The sequence below is a fragment of the Cygnus olor genome, chromosome 2 (genome assembly GCF_009769625.2).
Source record: "Cygnus olor isolate bCygOlo1 chromosome 2, bCygOlo1.pri.v2, whole genome shotgun sequence".
Lineage (NCBI taxonomy): Eukaryota > Metazoa > Chordata > Aves > Anseriformes > Anatidae > Cygnus > Cygnus olor.
This window is the reverse complement of record NC_049170.1, coordinates 45456667-45474519: the sequence shown is the minus strand read 5'-3', so window position 1 is coordinate 45474519 and position 17853 is coordinate 45456667. Positions and strand designations below refer to the sequence as shown.

Below are 17853 nucleotides of genomic sequence, written 5' to 3'. Positions count from 1 at the left end.
ATGCTGGCATGAAACAGCCAGAGGTAAATCTAAGGCAGAACTAAGAAGGTTCAAAAACGCTGCAATATTTTGGCCCAGAAACAACTTCCTACACAGAGAAGCAGAGGGATCTTTCCAGAATATATCAAACTGGTCAAATTCTTTAGGAAAGCGGAAGTATGAGCAGATACATATGGCAGCCACACACTGGACTCAGTGGTGCAAAGGAAGCTTGTACTTTTTCTACGGAACAAAAGCAAATGGTGGGGAAATGATGCCACTGTGGACAGCACTTCTCTAGCAAAGCACCGAGAGCAGCCAAGATAACAGCCCTGAAAATGTGTGTTCTCAATGCACAGCTTCCTCTCCTGGGTCACTGAAACAAAAATAGCATAACTTGCTATTCACATAACTTTTCACCGTTGCCCACTCCCATGTTAAAACTGGACCCTTCTTGAGTTCGATTAATCACAGAATCACAGAATTGCCTGGGTTGGAAGAGACCTCCAAGATCACCTAGTCCAACATCTGACCTAATACTAACAAGTTCTCCACTAAACCATATCACTAAGCTCTACATCTAAACGTCTTTTAAAGACCTCCAGGGATGGTGACTCAACCACTTCCCTCAGCAGCGCATTCCAATGCCCAACAACCCTTTCAGTAAAGAAGTTCTTCCTAATATCCAACCTAAACCTCCCCTGGTACAACTTTAGCCCATTCCCCCTCGTCCTATCACCGGGCGCATGGGAGAATAGACCAATCCCCACCTTGCTACAGCCTCCTTTAAGGTACCTATAGAGAGCTATAAGGTCGCCCCTGAGCCTCCTCTTCTCCAGGCTAAACAACCCCAGCTCCCTCAGCCGCTCCTCGTAAGACTTACGTTCCAGGCCCTTCAACAGCTTCGTTGCCCTTCTCTGGATACGCTCCAGGACCTCAATGTCCGTCTTGTAGGGAGGGGCCCAAAACTGAACACAGTACTCGAGGTGCAACCTCACCAGAGCAGAGTACAGGGGGACAATCACTTCCCTAGTCCTGCTGGCCACACTGTTTCTTATACAAGCCAGGATGCTGTTGGCCTTCTTGACCACCTGAGCACACTGCTGGCTCGTGTTCAGCCGACTATCAACCAATACTCCCAGGTCATTCTCTGCCAGGCAGCTTTACAGCCACTCATCTCCCAGCCTGTAGCGCTGTAGTTGGGGTTGTGCAGTGGCAGATGAGCAGCTCCAGGTACTGATCCCATAGCGTCTCGCTCAGGCGCAGGGAGTGCAGCCCCTCCACAGTGCGACATCCAGATTTTCTCTAAACAACCCTAGGTTTCTCAGTCACGTTCCCACTGTCTCTGGCCAATTTCCACCTTCCCAGGTGATAAGTTGTTCCTCAGTTTCTTGTTCTGTCCTTATCAATGGCGGAACGCAAAAAGCAGTGTAGCTTTCCAAGACTCATTTTGGAGAATTAGAAAGCAGGTATTCTTTATTAACAGCACTGGGTTATGTGGGGAATAATTCCCTACAACACGTACACCTAAGCAAGACAAGGAGTACTTATTTATGGTACAGTGACATACGCATTCATGCAATTCACAAGAAAGGGCAGGACTTACGCTAATGGTTTCTCAGACCTAATTATCATATTGTCCCTCCTGCTATCGCAGGCACAGTAACCTCTGGTGGCTGCACTTTGGGGGCTTTCTGATGAAGGCTCATAATCTTCTTCATCTTGTACTTCTCTCCTTTCTGTTTTGCACATGCTCAGTCACTGTTTAACTGCTTCAGCACTTTTGATCTTCTACAAACTCAGCTAACTTATTTAAATTCTACTTTAGGCACCGTGTTCCTTCTTCAGCCTGGATTTTGTGGATAGAGCTGAATCTTCTTAGCACGCGAGGCCGATAAAACAACTGAGCAATTTAAACCTTTGTGGCTGCTACCGTCCCCAACACTTTCCCATTCCCATGACGACTTCTCATCCCCCAAATGACTTCTCACCCCCAAGTCCCACTCGGGGACCCGCCACCCGCAGCCACTCCCCATCAAGAGCAGACATGCCCAAACCAATTGGCGGTGCAGGCAGCAGGAGAGGGGTGCGTTCAGCCCCCCCCCGACCCCCGCCCCTGCCCCCCCTTCTGACCGATGCAGGAATAAGTGCAGGCAGAGGCTTTGCAGGGTGGAAAAGCTGTAATTTATTCCTGGGGTAATTGTGGCTGCCACCCCCAGCCCGTCCCCAGGTGAGGCCCGGCCGCCTGCTCAGGCAGGGGGCCCGGCCTGCCGGCCCGCATGGTCCCCGGCCCCCAGCTGCTCTTGCTGGACCCTGTGCAGCCAGGATGTGTCCCCGATGTCGTCATCCTGAGGGGACCGTGGCAGTCTGTGCCCAACCTGCCCCGAGTGCCACGAGAAGCTTCTGACAAGTTCTCGTTCTGTGGAGGGGCTGCGCTCCCTGTGCCTGGGCGAGACACTGCGGGAGCGGTAGCTTGAGGGGCTCCTCTGCCGCTGCTGCTGCTGCTGCTGCTGCTGCTGCCGCCGCCGCCCCAGCCACGCATTGCGTTGGAATCTTCTGCAGGGTCGTCGGGCCAGGCGCACAACTGCAAGGATGGGCCCGCGGCACAACGGGCAGGTGTTTCTTTCTGCGGCCCAGGCCTGGACACACTCCAGGCAGAAGGTGTGCCTGCAGGGGTCCACGCGAGCCGCGTTGGACAGCTGGTCCAAGCAGATGGGGCACGTCTCCTCCCTGGGGGCCTCCTCTGGCTGCTGCTGCTGCTGCTGTGGCCGGCTCATGGTGCCTGCGTCCGCTGCGACGTGGAGCTGGTCGTCCTCTGGGGGAGGCTGCCCTGGTGCCAGGCGCTTAGCAGCAGCCTGGGGTCTTCAGCACCTCCCTTGCCTCGCGGGTTGGCGGCAGGACCTCGACGCCTCAAGTGCCACCAGCGTGCCGCCAGGAAGACTACTGCAGATAGAACCAGGAAGAAAATATTCTAGCAGCAAACAGACATCAGCTTTCTAGGTTCAAGCAGGCTGTCTAGAGTACTGTAGCTGTCAACATTCTGTGTATGGATTGCAAACATTGCTATTAGAATGGCAAATATGCTTATGATTGGTTATACTTGGCAAGACTATGCTTAGGACAGATGAGGTACAGAGATGTCTATATATTGGATAACATTGCCGAAGGCCCTCGATGGCTTGCGTGCAACAAGAATGGCTTCGCGTGTGCCTCTTGCCACACTTCCGCCTCTCTCTCGCCTTCCAGCCGTGGAAACTCGAGCTCTCGACTACCACCGGCTGGACTGGCCGCAGGCGCGCCGCTCAGGGCACTTATAGCCAGCCACCTTTTGTGAGGCCATAGGGTGACATCAGAAGGGTCTCGGGGTGCCCCTGATGGCAGCACTGACTTGATGGGAGTCTCAGGTATTTGAAGTGACACTTTATTCTTGATACCTTAGGGGCCACTCCTTGGCCCACTCCTGGGTTCGGTCTCTTCCGAGATGGTTTTTCTTAATTAGCCTGATACCGCTCTCCATGCTTGGCTTCTGTCAGCCTGGAGCAGCCATCTCACGTCAGCATTGTCTCACAACGGTCAGGTGACCTCTGTCAGTGCTGCCATCAGGGAAACCCGGAGACCCTTCTGATGTCATCCTATGGCCTCACAAAAGGTGGCTGGCTATAAGTGCCCTGAGCAGCCCCCCTGCGGCCAGTCCGGCTGGTGGTAGTCGAGAGCTCGAGGTCCCACGGCTGGAAGGAGAGAGAGAGGCAGAGGTGTGGCAAGAGGCACACGCGAAGCCAGTCTTGTTGCACGCAAGCCATCGAGGGCCTTCGGTAATGGTCTCAAATCTATAGACATCTCTGTACCTCATCTGTCCTAAGCGCAGTCTTGCCAAGTATAACCTATCATAAGCATATTTGCCATTCTAATAGCAATGTTTGCAATCCATACACAGAATGTTGACAGCTACAGTACTCTAGACAACTTGGTTGAACCTAGAAAGCTGATGTCTGTTTGCTGCTACAATATTTTCTTCCTGGTTCTATCTGCAGTAGTGTTCCTGGTGGCACGCTGGTGACACTTGAGGCGTTGAGGTCCTGCCGGCGACCCGCGAGGCAAGGGAAGTGCTGAAGACCCCAGGCTGCTGCTAAGCGCCTGGCACCAGGGCAGCCTCCCCCAGAGGACGACCAGCTCCACGTCGCGGCGGCTGCAGGCACCATGAACCAGCAACAGCAGGAGCAGCCAGAGGAAGCCCCCGGGGACGAGACGTGCCCCATCTGCTTGGACCAGCTGTCCAACACAGCTTGCGTGGACCCCTGCAGGCACACCTTCTGCCTGCAGTGCATCCAGGCCTGGGCCGCAGAAAGAGATACCTGCCCGCTGTGCCGCGGGCCCATCCTTGCATTTGTGCGCCTGGCCCGACGACCCCGAAGAAGGTTCCAACGCGACGCGCGGCGGGGGCGGCAGCAGCAGCAGCAGCAGCGGCAGAGGAGCCCCTCAAGCTACCGCTCCCGCAGCGTCTCGCCCAGGCACAGGGAGCGCAGCCCCTCTGAAGCGCGACAGCTTGTCCGCAGCCGCTCCTGGCGCTTGGGGCAGGACAGGCACAGACTGCCACTGTCCCTGTGGTACGACGACACCGAGGACATAGAGTGGCTACGTCGGGTCCAGCAGGAGGAGCCGGGGTCTGGCGACCACGCGGGCCGGCAGACCAGGCCCCGCAACTGAGCAGGCAGCCACGCCTCACCTGGGGACAGGCTGGGGGGTGGCAGCCACAATTACCCGAGGAATAAATTACAACTTTTCCACCCTGCAAAGCCTCTGCCTGCACTTATTCCTGCATCGGTCAGAAGGGGGGGGAGGGGCGGGGGGAGCGGGGTACTGAACGCAGCCCTCTCCTGCTGCCTGCGCCACAGATTGGTTTGGGGATGTCTGCTCCTGATGGGGAGCGGCTGCGGGTGGCGGGTCCCCGAGTGAGACTTGGGGATGAGAAGTCATTTGGGGGATGAGAAGTCAACGTGGGAATGGGAAAGTGTTGGGGATGGGAGCAGCCACAAAGGTGACCTGGCCCGACTGGGACAAAGGCTGACAGCAAAAGTCTCCTAAAAGCCTGCCAGAAGAGAACGCCTGCCAGCTGGGGAACCGGGCCTGGCAACCTGCAGCATCCTTGGAAGGCGCTGCTGGCCTCCTGCAAGTGCAGCCTAAGGGTACCTAAGAACCAGAGACTTCCTGAAGATACCACCACCAAGGGCAAAAGCAAGGAACTACAAGAGCAACGCACTGTCTGAGAAGGAGGAATGGCTCTGGGAAAGGTGCCGTTCTCAGAGACTAGGAAGCATCGGTGTCTATCGCTTGTCTCAGGTGAAACACAGAAATTAGCAGCGGCTTTTGGCTGCTCTAAGGAGGTGGTGTCCTCTGCCCTCTTCTGTCTCTCTTGATAGAAAAAGGACTCCTTTTCGACCCAAAATGGAGCGCCTCTCTCCCTCAGAACTTCCTGTGCTGCACAAATTGTTCTTGCCTACATGACATCCTAAACCCATTGAACCTTTGCTGGGGATGCCCGGCTGACTCTGAACTCTCTGATGGGAGTCTCATGTCTTTGAAGTGACACTTTGTTCTTGATTCCTTGGCGCCCACCCCCGGGGCCCACTCCTGGGTTCGGTCTCTTCCAAGATGGCTTTTCTTAATTAGCCCGACACCTCTCTCCATGCTTGCCTTGAATCACAGAATATTGCCTAGTGGTGGTCTGTGGCCCTGTGTAATAAAGAAAACTTCTCAGCAAAGAAAGCCTCCATGTCCTTGTGTATTGCAGCATCCTACCAACTCCCACTTGCCATCTCTTCACGCCCGCAGGCCGGGGGCATCCCTGAAGGGCTCAAACCTTTGGAAGGTCACGGCATGAACTTCATTGTTGTCAGAAGCAGGATTCCGTAAAATGCACACTCAGGGATGCTTTTGAGGAGATGGTAGAAGAACACTGGGAGGTGCACGAGGCTGTCCTGGTTTCAGCTGGGATAGAGTTCATTGTCCTCCCAGTAGCTGGTATGGAGCTGGGTTCTGGATTTCGGATGACAGTGATGCCGATAACACACCGATCTTTTAGTTGTCGCAGAGCACTGCTTACACAGAGTCAAGGAGGTTTCAGCTGCCCATACCGCCCTGCCAGCCAGAAGGCTGCGGGTGCACCAGGAGCTGGGAGGGGTTGCAGCCAGGACAGCTGGCCCAAACTGGCCAGAGCCATGTCCCATACCGTATGGGGTCGTGCTGAAGACTGGGACTGGGCAGGAATCTGATGTGATAAGTCAGACTTCCGCTGCTTGGGTGCTGGCTGGGCATTATTTGGCAACTGGTGAGCAATTGCTTTGTGCATCATTTGTTTCTCATATTCTTTTTTCATTACTCTTTTTTTTTTCCCTTTCTTTTCTGTCCTATGAGCTATCTTTCTCTCAGTCCTTGAGTTTTACTTTTTTTCCAGTTCCCTCTCCCATGCCACCACAGGGGAGTGAGCGTACACATGTGTGGTGCTTATCTGTCTTCCAAGGGAAGCCACAACAAAAATACAGCTAGATGGTTTAATAAAGAACATAGTGTTGAAGAACTAACATTTTTTTTTATTTAGAACAGTATTTATATTGCCCGCAGCATTTATCTGTAAGTACTATAAGAATCGGATTATTTCTTTAAGTTTCTGGAGAAGTTGTTGTACAACCTGTGAACGGTCTGAATGGACCTCTTCTGTAATAGACTGAGTTCTCCTCAACATTGAAAGCACAGTGTCTGCTTAGATCTCTTTCACATTCCCAAAAAGTAAACCCTTTTGAAGACTAACAGATTGGTCAGCTATTTGCGATTTCAGACAACTCTTTTAAGTGTCCCTCAAGTGTACAGAGGTGGTAACTAGAATGAATAATATTCAAAAGATCATTGCTGATTACATAAAACAAACATGGAGAGAAGCTTGTATTTCCCAGGGAACTCTTCAGCAGTTAAATGTTCTTGACTTTGCTGAAACTTGTCCATCATGAAATTCTGAACTCCAAACCGTGATCTTGATTTTCATTCATCTAACTATACTGCCTTTTTTCCCCAGCTTTCAATAAATGTGCATACTACTGCTAAAATTGGATCAGATGCCATGTTTTTTAAATCTACTTACTAAAACCAAACCTCAAGCTTTGTATCTGACACCTTCCCCAACAACATACACCTGTGTTTCATAATGCTTTAGGTAATTTTCAGTGAAAGCACAGTAGAAAGTGTTTTATTTTCTATACCTCTCCTTAATCTTTTAAGAGCCTCATCCTGTCCTCCAAGTACCTATTCTTCTCTTCACATTGCAAATTTTTCAAGGACTTCAGGATATGAGCTGAAAATAACTTCAACTTTCCTTCCTACTTGTTGGGATTGGGATACTATCCTTAGCTGTTCCCAACCACTTTTCCCACTCCTGAGAGAATTATTAGGTCTGCACTGAAGTACCTTAAAGGGTGCTGTTGCTGAGCCTCCCTGGCATGCATGTACAGACTCCCTCCCCAGCCTTTTTGCCCTTTCCTCAATTGCTTTTAGTTCTTAGTTATAACTACGGAGCTTGTTAGTCTGGCATTCATCTAACTACTTCTGCTAACCTGGTATAGGTTAGCCAAACGTATTCACATGTAAGACAACTTTACAAAATCATTTTATAGCCTTGCTTCTAGATTTCTTGTTTTTCTATTGTATAGCCTGTTTGTTGAGAAATTCTACTGAAAATCAATAGCAGAAACTGTTTCTACATTTTCAGATACAAAGACTCCATTAATAACTTAATTAATAGCATGTAGAACATGTATGGTTGCACTGAAATTTTTAATGAAGAGAATGAATACTGAGTAGAATAAGTAAGAGCTGTGATATCAGGTTCAGGAACAAGGTATTCAGGAAGCAAGGAAGAGAAGCCATTTAATTCCCTTTGTTTATCCGTAAGCCCTTTTTCTCATGAATCTGCCACTTCGGGGAGTCTGACAAAAGCAGTGTCATTAAACACACACTCAGTTTTGTATAGCTTTGGATTGTCCAAACTTTTCTATCACAAATATAAATGTACCTTACTTCTATCATTATAGTTTAACAATTAAATGACCTCTAAAGACAGAAACATCAGTTTCTTTCCTTTCTTGCATGTTGTTCTGTTTCTATTTAGGTTTCTTTGTATGCTTTGCCCAGTACATCTCCCACACACATTTACTGCTTTCTCTCAGTCTCCTACTTGCAAGCTTCTCCACCCTCCCCTCAGGATGTATTTCTAGCAGCTGGGTTCTCTCCTACACAGATCATCCCTCCTTGTACTGTGAAATAGCAAGCCAACTACGTCAACATAAATGAGGCTACACTGAAAGCAAAAAGCCATTTGCTATTAAAAAAACCACCTCCATCTCAAACAAACTGATTTTGATGCCTTTGATTTAATGACACATCCCTTCACAGACACACATAAAGCAACACTAAAACACTGAGCTATTAGTTTCTAAATTTTAAATAATATTAATGCATACTTTCATGATTGTAATCTGAATAAAAATCTTCCACCATAATAGTGATTACACAATGATTCTTAAATATTAAAAGGTATGACATTATTCCAGAAGACCGTAGAAACAAAACGTATACACGTGCTCTGACAAATATTGTCCTCATAAAGTACATCTCCACAGTCTAACTCTTTTTCAAAAGCTTGAATATTTGTTTGTCTATCTACAGTTAAGCATATGTTCTATAGTATTCATATCCTCTAAACAGTAGCTACGTATTTGAGGACAGTATAGGTAAGCACAGTTTAAAGAGTTTCCATCTGCTTCTCTCATTGCTATACGTAATGAAAATGGTATCAAAGTATACCAAAGGTGCAAAATGCTCTGCATTCTTGTACTGTTTTTCTTGCACTGAAGAGGTAATTTAGGAAATGTGTTTCTAATGCAAGTCATTTCATCTGTGCAAAGGTTAAAGCTATTTTCTTCTAACTTTTCATCTCTTTTGGAGAAGGTGTGTTCACTTTCTTTGCTGCTCAGAAGCCACTCAAACTCTGGACACCCAGACCTCCTGCCACATAACCATGCTGTACATCCAGTCTACATGCATCCACCTAGATTATTTCCCAGTTCTCTTTGTAAATTATTTGACTACTGTAAAATCTGACTGTTTTTTATACTGCAGTTTCTGCACCATAGATTAAGTATAGGGGACAAAATCAAATCTTGGTTTGTTTATTGGAAGTTTCATTTCAATATAAAATTTTTAATTCTTACCATGGTCTGTAAGTTTAGACATGCAGAGTTGACTTGATCTCTCATTTCCACTTTGTTCATCGTATCCTACGGACACAGAGTCACATGTAATGACTGGCTCAGAATGAATTAGCAGTTTTGAAGTCTGTTCATCAGATTCCTTAATCAAACAAAGCAGCACAGAGAAAAAGGTACAGTTAGAGCTTTCAGCGGGACCACAATACAATGGCTGCCCTGATCCACACAACTGCGGGGACTCATATTAAGCAAAAAAACAAAACAAAACAACAACAAAAAAAACACCCTCCTAACTCTTTTCTAAATGATCAGCAGTGACTCAGCTGCAAGCTAACACAGATTTAACATGCTTTTTTTCTCCAGAGATAATGAGAAACAGAAACTAGAGTACATGCTACAGAAAAGATAGAAAACAAAACACTAAAACAAATCTTATTATTTCTGTGATGCTTTTACTGACTATTTCCAAACTGATGCTGTTCACTGTATGATGAAACTTAGTACCAGTACTGAACAGGACTATCTTCTGTTGCAGATACCCTAAAAGCAAAGGTCACGTTATACTGGGAGGCATTCCAAGACTTTATTCTTACTAAGAAGACAGTTTAAATGTTAATATTCTTTACTAATCAAATGAAAAGAACCCACAGCCATGCCAAATAAGAGTGTTTAAAGGATTACAAATCCTGAAAATTAATGTATTTTGAACTCTGATATCACACAAAAGATCAGTAAGTCCATTTCAGAGAGCAGATTTAGATTTACGGGTGTCTAAACAGAAACTTGTTCAATAAATAGAGAACTTGTTGAACTGTGTCTGAACATCTGAATATAACTGCTCTCATCACAGATGCACAGGGTTCAGCTAAGTGGTCCAGGCTTCAATGCACTTCCAAATTGTTAATCTCTGGACTGGACTGTCTGTGTAGTCCTAAAGAAAGTGTGTATAGAACAGAAAAGAGGTACATTGAAAGTGCATAAACAAGGTATCCAAAACAACAGCCCATACTTACATGTAGGACATCGACATTCAGCTGCTGAAAATTACGGGACCTGAATTCTTGCATTCTTTTGATATTTTCTTGATATTTTTCTTCTGCCAGCTGTCTGTAAATACAAAGTATTTGTGATTAGGATATGATATCAGGGATTGCACAAAGGGATCTTCTAATAGTAGGTGTGGAAAAGCAATTTCCATAATCAGCGTGATATAGTGCCAAACATTCATGGCATCTGCTCAAGGTAAGGTTAGTTTTAGTGAACTCAGAAACAGATCTCAGGCCTTATTTCCAAACAGTTTTTATATTTATCTTTCACAACGTGCATAATTTAATTGAAAAATAGTAAATTATCAGTCCAAGATGCTTTTGTCTCTTCCAAAGATCTTAAACTTGTCAGACTTTACTCCACTGTGTAGTCCAGGGTCCCTTCAGATAAAGACAGGCACACAACACCTGTGTGCTATGAACACTTCTCCTGGGGTACAGTTGGTAATTGTGCTTTTTCTGTGCAGGACTACTTATGCTACGTCCTACATTAAGCAAACCCTCCAGTTTCCATCACTAAATATCCTAATCTCTTCTATGTCTAGATTTGCACTGCTGAGAGCAGATCTCCAGTGTGAGAAGGTACTATGTTTTTGCACTGTTTCATATTTTCAGGCAGAATCAGCTGGCAATAACCCAGAGTTGAAGTTGAATTGATCCATTTTGAAGATTCATGACTGAGAATAAGATTAATTTTTAATTTTAATCTAAGATTCTAGGTTAATATGTTGCCTTTATATTACAAAATAATATTTACTTTTGTTGCTGGGGAAAAATGTGAAAAATAAATAGAAAATGTTAAAATGAAAGAAAGCAAAGAAAATGAAAAGCAAACTACAAATATCCTGCAATTAGCATTACTTCCTAATTTCCATCCAGTAAAAAAAAAAAAAAGAGAGACTTCCTATATATAAATTTCGTATAAGAATGGGCCTACCATATTATTGTAAAAACCATGTAGAAGAGGTGTTACATTTTATATAGTGGTTTCATTTCAATGAGTTTTTTGTTGTTGTTGTTGTTTTTTTAATGAGAATAAACTTGCATACCATCTCCAGTCTCAAACGCGAGAGTTGGTGTCAAACAGACATAAATGCTGATCAGACATGTTTTCCAAAAGGAAATGAAAGGCTTTATTTTTTTATTTGCAGCTTTTGGGTATGGTCACAACAGGCTGGCACAAGTAACACTAGTGATTTTACAGAAAATTTTCTCTCAACTGCAATTACTATTCATTTGCAGGTAGATGCAACAGCTACAAAGTTACTGAGGCCATAAATTCAGACTTCATGTTACTTTCCAATATTTCTCTGTAGTAAGATGTTATCACCTTACTGAACTGCTAGCTTGCTTTGGCATAACAGTGTTAAGATGCTGATTCTCATGATCAGAAATAATTATTCCTCTATTACCCCTTATAAATAACTGAGTAAACATTTGTTAATTTACATTGCACTTTGCAAAACACTTTTGAAGAAAATGTTATAAATGAATGTGGAGCTTTTCTGATTTTCATTCACATCAGATGAAACACTGAACATTTTTAATGGGCAAAAACTCGAGTGTGTCATCAAAACAGTATTTTCTTTCTATTTAAAAACGGAATTCATGCACAGATACATAGCCTTCAAGATGTTTCCCACATGCCACTCAGAAATGGTACTTAAAATCCTCCCTTTCATTGCAACTTTCTTAATAAAACGATAAACTATAAAGCCCTTGTAACGTGTTGATTACCCCACTGTCTGGTCATTTGATAAGATTATTTTTTCTGAGCTATTAACTTCCATTGACAAATCTCTTAGGACAAAAGAATTGAAAAAAGCTGTACTGTAACTAAATGTCTGATTCCTCAGAATATGCGGTCCTTAAAATGACAAGTCATTAACAAAATCCCCTATTGTAATGAATCTGTAAATCTCTCATGTAGTTATTTAACCCAAAATACTATGCTCAAAGTACCAGTTTTGGGCTAAAGCTCTGACTTTTTTTTCTACAGAAATAATTACTATGATTTAACTCATCAAAGTGAATGGGGATTCACTTTGAGTAGCTGAAGACTCTTTCTTTTTTAATTTAATCTTATTTTTATTTTTAACTTGACTGTTCTAGTTCTCTCATTAGACTGCTGAAAGAGGAAAACTGCACAGTCAGGGCACAAAACTAACGTTATGCACAACTTACTTCAACTTCTTTGCTTTCTCATCTGCTGCATTTAACTTCCTCAGCCTCATTCTTTCCCGTGGTGTCATTTTCTGAACTTCAGACAGTTCCTGTAGAGTCTGCAAATGAACTTTCCTCTGCCTGAAATTGAATGCATGCCAGCTTATTTTCATATAAAAATGTAAATATTGATATTTTGATTTGATATTGAAACATACTGACATTTCAAATGGAATAATTAGAAAGTCACAGGTACTATAACAGACTAAACAGACCTTAGTGTGGAAATCAAATGCTTCTTTTACATTGAAATGTTTAAACTTAGACTAATGAAGAACATGAATCATTTCAGGCATTTCATGAGAGAACAGAAAAACATAAACTTAGCTCCTTAAAAGAATAAATGTTGAAGCACGGTGAAATATTTACCCTGTCAGGATTCATTATTGAGCGTATTACAAATCCGAAGGCAGTTTTCAAATGAGAACCACAGAAAAAGAAGAAATACCATTCATACATTTTGCATTGATTGTTACAAGTTGGCTGCAATAAAAGATAGCATTAATGAATCTTCAATGAAAGTCATAATTATCACGTTGTCCTCTTGAGTTTCTGGTCCTAATCAATAAAAACAATTCACTGGTAAAATGGACTCCATGGACCATCCTTGAAAGCTGAGCATCAGTTATTGACGTTTGTATCTCAGCTGTATTTATCCATACAGGAGAGCAATACTAGACCTATATCAGAAAAAGGATATTAATTTCAGATTTTACCTCACATCATATAGTAATTGCAAAAATTGAACCATAGTTTGCAATGACATAGCAGTCATATTTCACTCACACCAAAATTTTGCATTCTTTTTATTCATGATAACAAGTTCTCATTTTAAATGTCTATTTTTGCTCTTATGAGATAAACTCACTTACCATCTAAGAGCCCAGTTCTATAAGCATATAAATTGCAACACTCCTTGCAGACTACCATTTTGAAATCAGTATTTTAATAACTGAGAAGCTTTCATTATGCTTTTCAAATGTTGACTACAGAGGGAAATAGTGTAAAGATACGAAAATTACTGTGAAATATGAAAGACTAAGGACAAAGACAAGAAGATTTTAATTATTAATAAGAATGGAACGAACTCCTCAAGTATGAATAATGCAGAAATATTTCTAATATATGGGCTTGAAAAAAATATTTGGCATTTTGCTTACCAGTAGCAATACAGAAGCTAACATTCTCATAAATGCAATAAAAGTCATAATAGAATTATGCATGTATGTGTATTCTAAACATGGAATCAAAAAAGAATCAGACTATAGTACATTTGAAGATGATTTATAATGAAGCATCTCCTAGGACTCCTCTTTTTTTTTTTCAAATTGATGCTTTGAAAAGTTCAAGGTAAATTTCTGTGCTCTAACAAAAATAGCTCTTATCCACTGCTGCACAGTTTTTAGGATTCTGGACTTCAGCACAGAGAAGCTGACTTTTTAATGCTTTTAACAGAAGTATAAGAAAAAGATGTTTGTAGTTAGAACTTGCTCTTCATCTTACACACTTGAGACTTCCTTTTGAACAAAAATAATTATAGACCCTGGGATATGCAATCATGTCCTGCCTGTGTGTTAGCTCTGTCAATAAGCGATGTCCACTTGGAAGGTGATGAGACTTGATATATTCAAACTAATGACAAAGGAACATAGTATATTTTACGGATAATATAAAATGGTTTCATCAATCTGTTCTAGAAACACAGGGATGTTTGAGGTGCAGGTATACATTTCGCAGGTAAAAATACTGCTTCCTGAAAGCTTCTATAATCTTTTGATGCATATGGATAGTTTGAAATCCTATACGGAATGTAGGTGAAAACCCACAAAATAAAGGCACGGATTAGAAGTTTTTTGAAGATTCTCATAGTGCATGTTTTAATAAGCATTTAACATTCAATATAATTTATAGAGAGTTGGCATAATATTTGGGCAAGATTTCAGTGCCTCAAAACTAGTTAAGGTATATCTCTGGGGAACATCTCTGCAGTCAACTATATTTCATTTGAATAAACAGGAATCCACTCAAGAGTTAATTAATTCAACCTGAACACAGCAGCAATAAGCAAAAGATATGTCTAATATTTCCTGAGTACAGCACATCCGCCTGTGTAACTGTAGTGTTTCCAGTATACTAGCAAAGAGCTATTTGTAGCAGAAACAAGAATAGTAGAATATTAAGAATACCAAGAATTAGACAATACAGGCATCATTTGTTATTGCCTCTTATACCTATGCTTGCAAAGTTCAACAATGTGTTTATACTAAAGTGGAAACCAAAACAGAGAACTCCTGTCTGATAAGAGGACAGAGACTCATCTGACAATGAGAGAAAGCAAGAACAGAAGTGACAGGGTGGAAACTCTAACCACAATTTCGAGCCATGAGAGCTTTACAGGTATATTCTAAGCAGTCACACCAGGTAACAAAAACATACAGAATATTTTTGTGTTGAATCCAATGTCTTTATTCCACATCCTTCCTATCACTGTTATTAAACAACCCTTTCTTTTGCAAAGTTGCAGCTGATCAGTTCTCCTAAAGGAACACTAGCAAGCAGTAGACTTGGTAACAACTGCAAACTGACCACAGCTGAAAAACTGCAGGCCTACACTGAGAACAGAGGTCAAAAAAAGAATGAAGGGAAAAGGCAAATTCCCTTGAATCTACTGTTAATTCTGAATTGGTGCATGGGCTTCTTCATTGCTACTATTTACTCATTCAAAAGAAATTTCAGATAGCTGTTGAAGTCTTGAAAGTTATTTAGAGGAAATAAAAAATGGAGATGACTGCTATGTCTGCACAGGATCACAAACTCCTGATTTTGAATGTGCTACCTCCTAACAGAGCAAAACCACATCAAGAAAACTCAGGGACAGCAAGCAAAGAGGAATGGAAGCTGCCATTGAAACTGCGCAGCTAATTTACAAAGGCAAAATGAAATTGCCCGTGTTGACATTTGCTTTAATCACTGCTGCACCATAATTTGAAACAATTAATTAATTTAATATATATTCAGTACCTAAAAGAGAGATCATGTGCAAAGGCAGTACTGATTTAAGAGCCAAGAAACACCACTAGTCTTAACTTCTCACAAGAAAGCTACAAGACAAATATAATAGCATCCTATGGATGTATTAGCTGAATTGTTTAAATGTTTATGTCTTCATTTTTATGTCATTTAGGAATCATAGTCTTCACATTCAACAAATAATCAGTACACAAACAACAGTACTATAAATGACCATGACTTAACTAAAATGATGATCTAAGCCTTCAAAATATACAGACAAAGGTCCTAACTTAATTACATACCCACTGTTACTAAATTAATTTGTGCATATGCTATATACACATGCACAATTTACGGTTCCAGAATAAAAATATTTAATTATTACATCCATTTTTTACCCTAAATTCTGATTATACAACTCATTAATGTGGTTGTCTTGTATTTCTGGGGAATGGCAAAATCCCTTTAAATGCAAAGCATAAGGAGATTAACACAAATATTTGTTTACAACAGGATAGTATTTGGCAACACCATAATTGTTTATAGTTCAGCCCACGAAACACTTAAAAATACTTACACAGCATCAAAAATGGGAACAGCTTCTTTCTGCCAGTTAAGCCCCTTGTCTTTCACATTCATATTTGTGTATTTGTACTGTATATTCTGTAAAGAAATAAAATAGAAGCAGTATCGATGCTTGAGGCTAAAGTGATCCAGATTCCAATATGACACAAAACAGCCCTAATGTAAAAAATGATTGAGCAGTTTCCTTCCCTAGTTCCTTAGAAAGTCATATAATAAATACGTTGGAACCAGGGACCAAAAAAGAAAGATGCACTGTTTTTCATTAAAATTATGACTAACTAGAACAGTTAGAGATTACACATACACAGGCCAAATGATCTGCACTTGTTATGCATAAATATCCATTCCCCTTATTACTCATAAGATTTTAAAGGGGGGTATATTCAGCATGTAGAGTGAGAAAGGCTTAATTTCTCACTGCCTCTCTGCCTCAGTCATATCATAATTTAACTCCAAAAGTCCCCTAGATTAATGTTCCCACTGGCTGCTCTCTAAGTTATTTTTTCTCTACACATTTTCTGTCTCCACTCCACTTTTGTAAAATACATACTCAAGTGGCAAGTGTACAGCTATCGCTTTTTCTTCTTAGATACCTTTAGTTGTTCATCAACATAAGGGATTTTTAGGATCTCTGCTGCTGCTGGTCTCATCAAAGGATTCTTATTTAACATGCTGAAACATTAAGAAAACAGAAGTGATAATTCAGTGATTTTCCAAATTAAGAAACTGATAAACAAGAGAGCAACATACCTGCTCAGCACTGCATTCAGTTTGCTTGGATATCTATCAGGAAGAGAAGGTGTATCACCTTCTACAATTTTTAGCACAACTGACAAAAAATTGTGTCCAGAAAATGCATGGTCCATACAGCACATCTCGTATAAAATGCATCCCAGAGACCTTGAAGGATAAAATAATTGGAATAGTATAGATGTTATTTTTACAAGTAGCATGCGTAGTGACATTACAATAAGAAAAGTTACAATTGCATTTATTTTTTTTCTGAGAATAGCATATTTTACTATTATGCTATTCTTTTCATCTGCAAAGATTATGATTCATTATTCAGGTCAACAATTGGCATCATATGAAACAGAAGCAATCATCATTCTATTTTGATAAATGCAGGCAAAAACCTACAATCTGTATATATATATATACATAAACATATACATATATATATACATATACAAATATTATACACATATATACAGGTATATAAACACTCATTTGGCCACACATTCAAAATAGATTCCAAAACTGGTTTGGACTCAAAGAGTTATCAAATTTTAGATGACCACATTATATTGAAACACCTAAAACCAAATTTCCTCAATTTTTTATTTGGAGATGAAAAAAACTGAATATGCCAGGCTGGAGACCTAGCTGAGAACCAGTGTCAGATTTTATTTATCAGGCTCTTATTCCTCAATCCTAACAGAGATAGCAAACACCACCAAGTTGAATATTTAAACATAAACACTCTCATAATGATTTATGTAATGACTACTCATAACAGCTTGCACTTTGATTGGCCTCTATCTAATACATATTTTTTTTAAATAGAGACGCTGTGCTTTCCAGGCTTTGAAGCATGCCCAGTATCAACTCCAGTTGATACTGGAGTGCAGCAGAATACTGATACTGACACAGGAGAATACAGATAATGATATTCAGGAGAACAGAGGCAGTGCCAAGTGACTTGATCAAGGTCATAGAAGACGTTGGTGAGAGCCAGCTACAGGACCAGACTC

General features: G+C 41.9%; 1 protein-coding gene and 1 long non-coding RNA gene across 6 annotated transcripts in view; both read right to left on the bottom strand.

The window, feature by feature from the left end:
• The window catches only part of NEK11 (NIMA related kinase 11), a 103617-nt gene that overhangs the window by 44572 nt on the left and 41192 nt on the right, over positions 1-17853 (bottom strand). For all 5 annotated transcript variants that reach the window (XM_040548411.1, XM_040548410.1, XM_040548414.1 and 2 more), the window contains exons 7-12: positions 16850-16999; positions 16693-16771; positions 16092-16177; positions 12464-12583; positions 10247-10340; positions 9237-9375 (exon numbers count right to left, since the gene is read on the bottom strand). In XM_040548411.1, the coding sequence (XP_040404345.1) occupies positions 9237-9375; positions 10247-10340; positions 12464-12583; positions 16092-16177; positions 16693-16771; positions 16850-16999 (668 nt within the window). The remainder of the gene's footprint in view (positions 1-9236; positions 9376-10246; positions 10341-12463; positions 12584-16091; positions 16178-16692; positions 16772-16849; positions 17000-17853) is intronic.
• On the bottom strand, positions 3161-5742 carry LOC121065538. The gene is made up of 3 exons (XR_005817135.1): positions 5653-5742; positions 3825-3829; positions 3161-3479 (listed from the first exon to the last, which is right to left on the bottom strand). It is a non-coding gene; the product is annotated as an uncharacterized LOC121065538 (long non-coding RNA).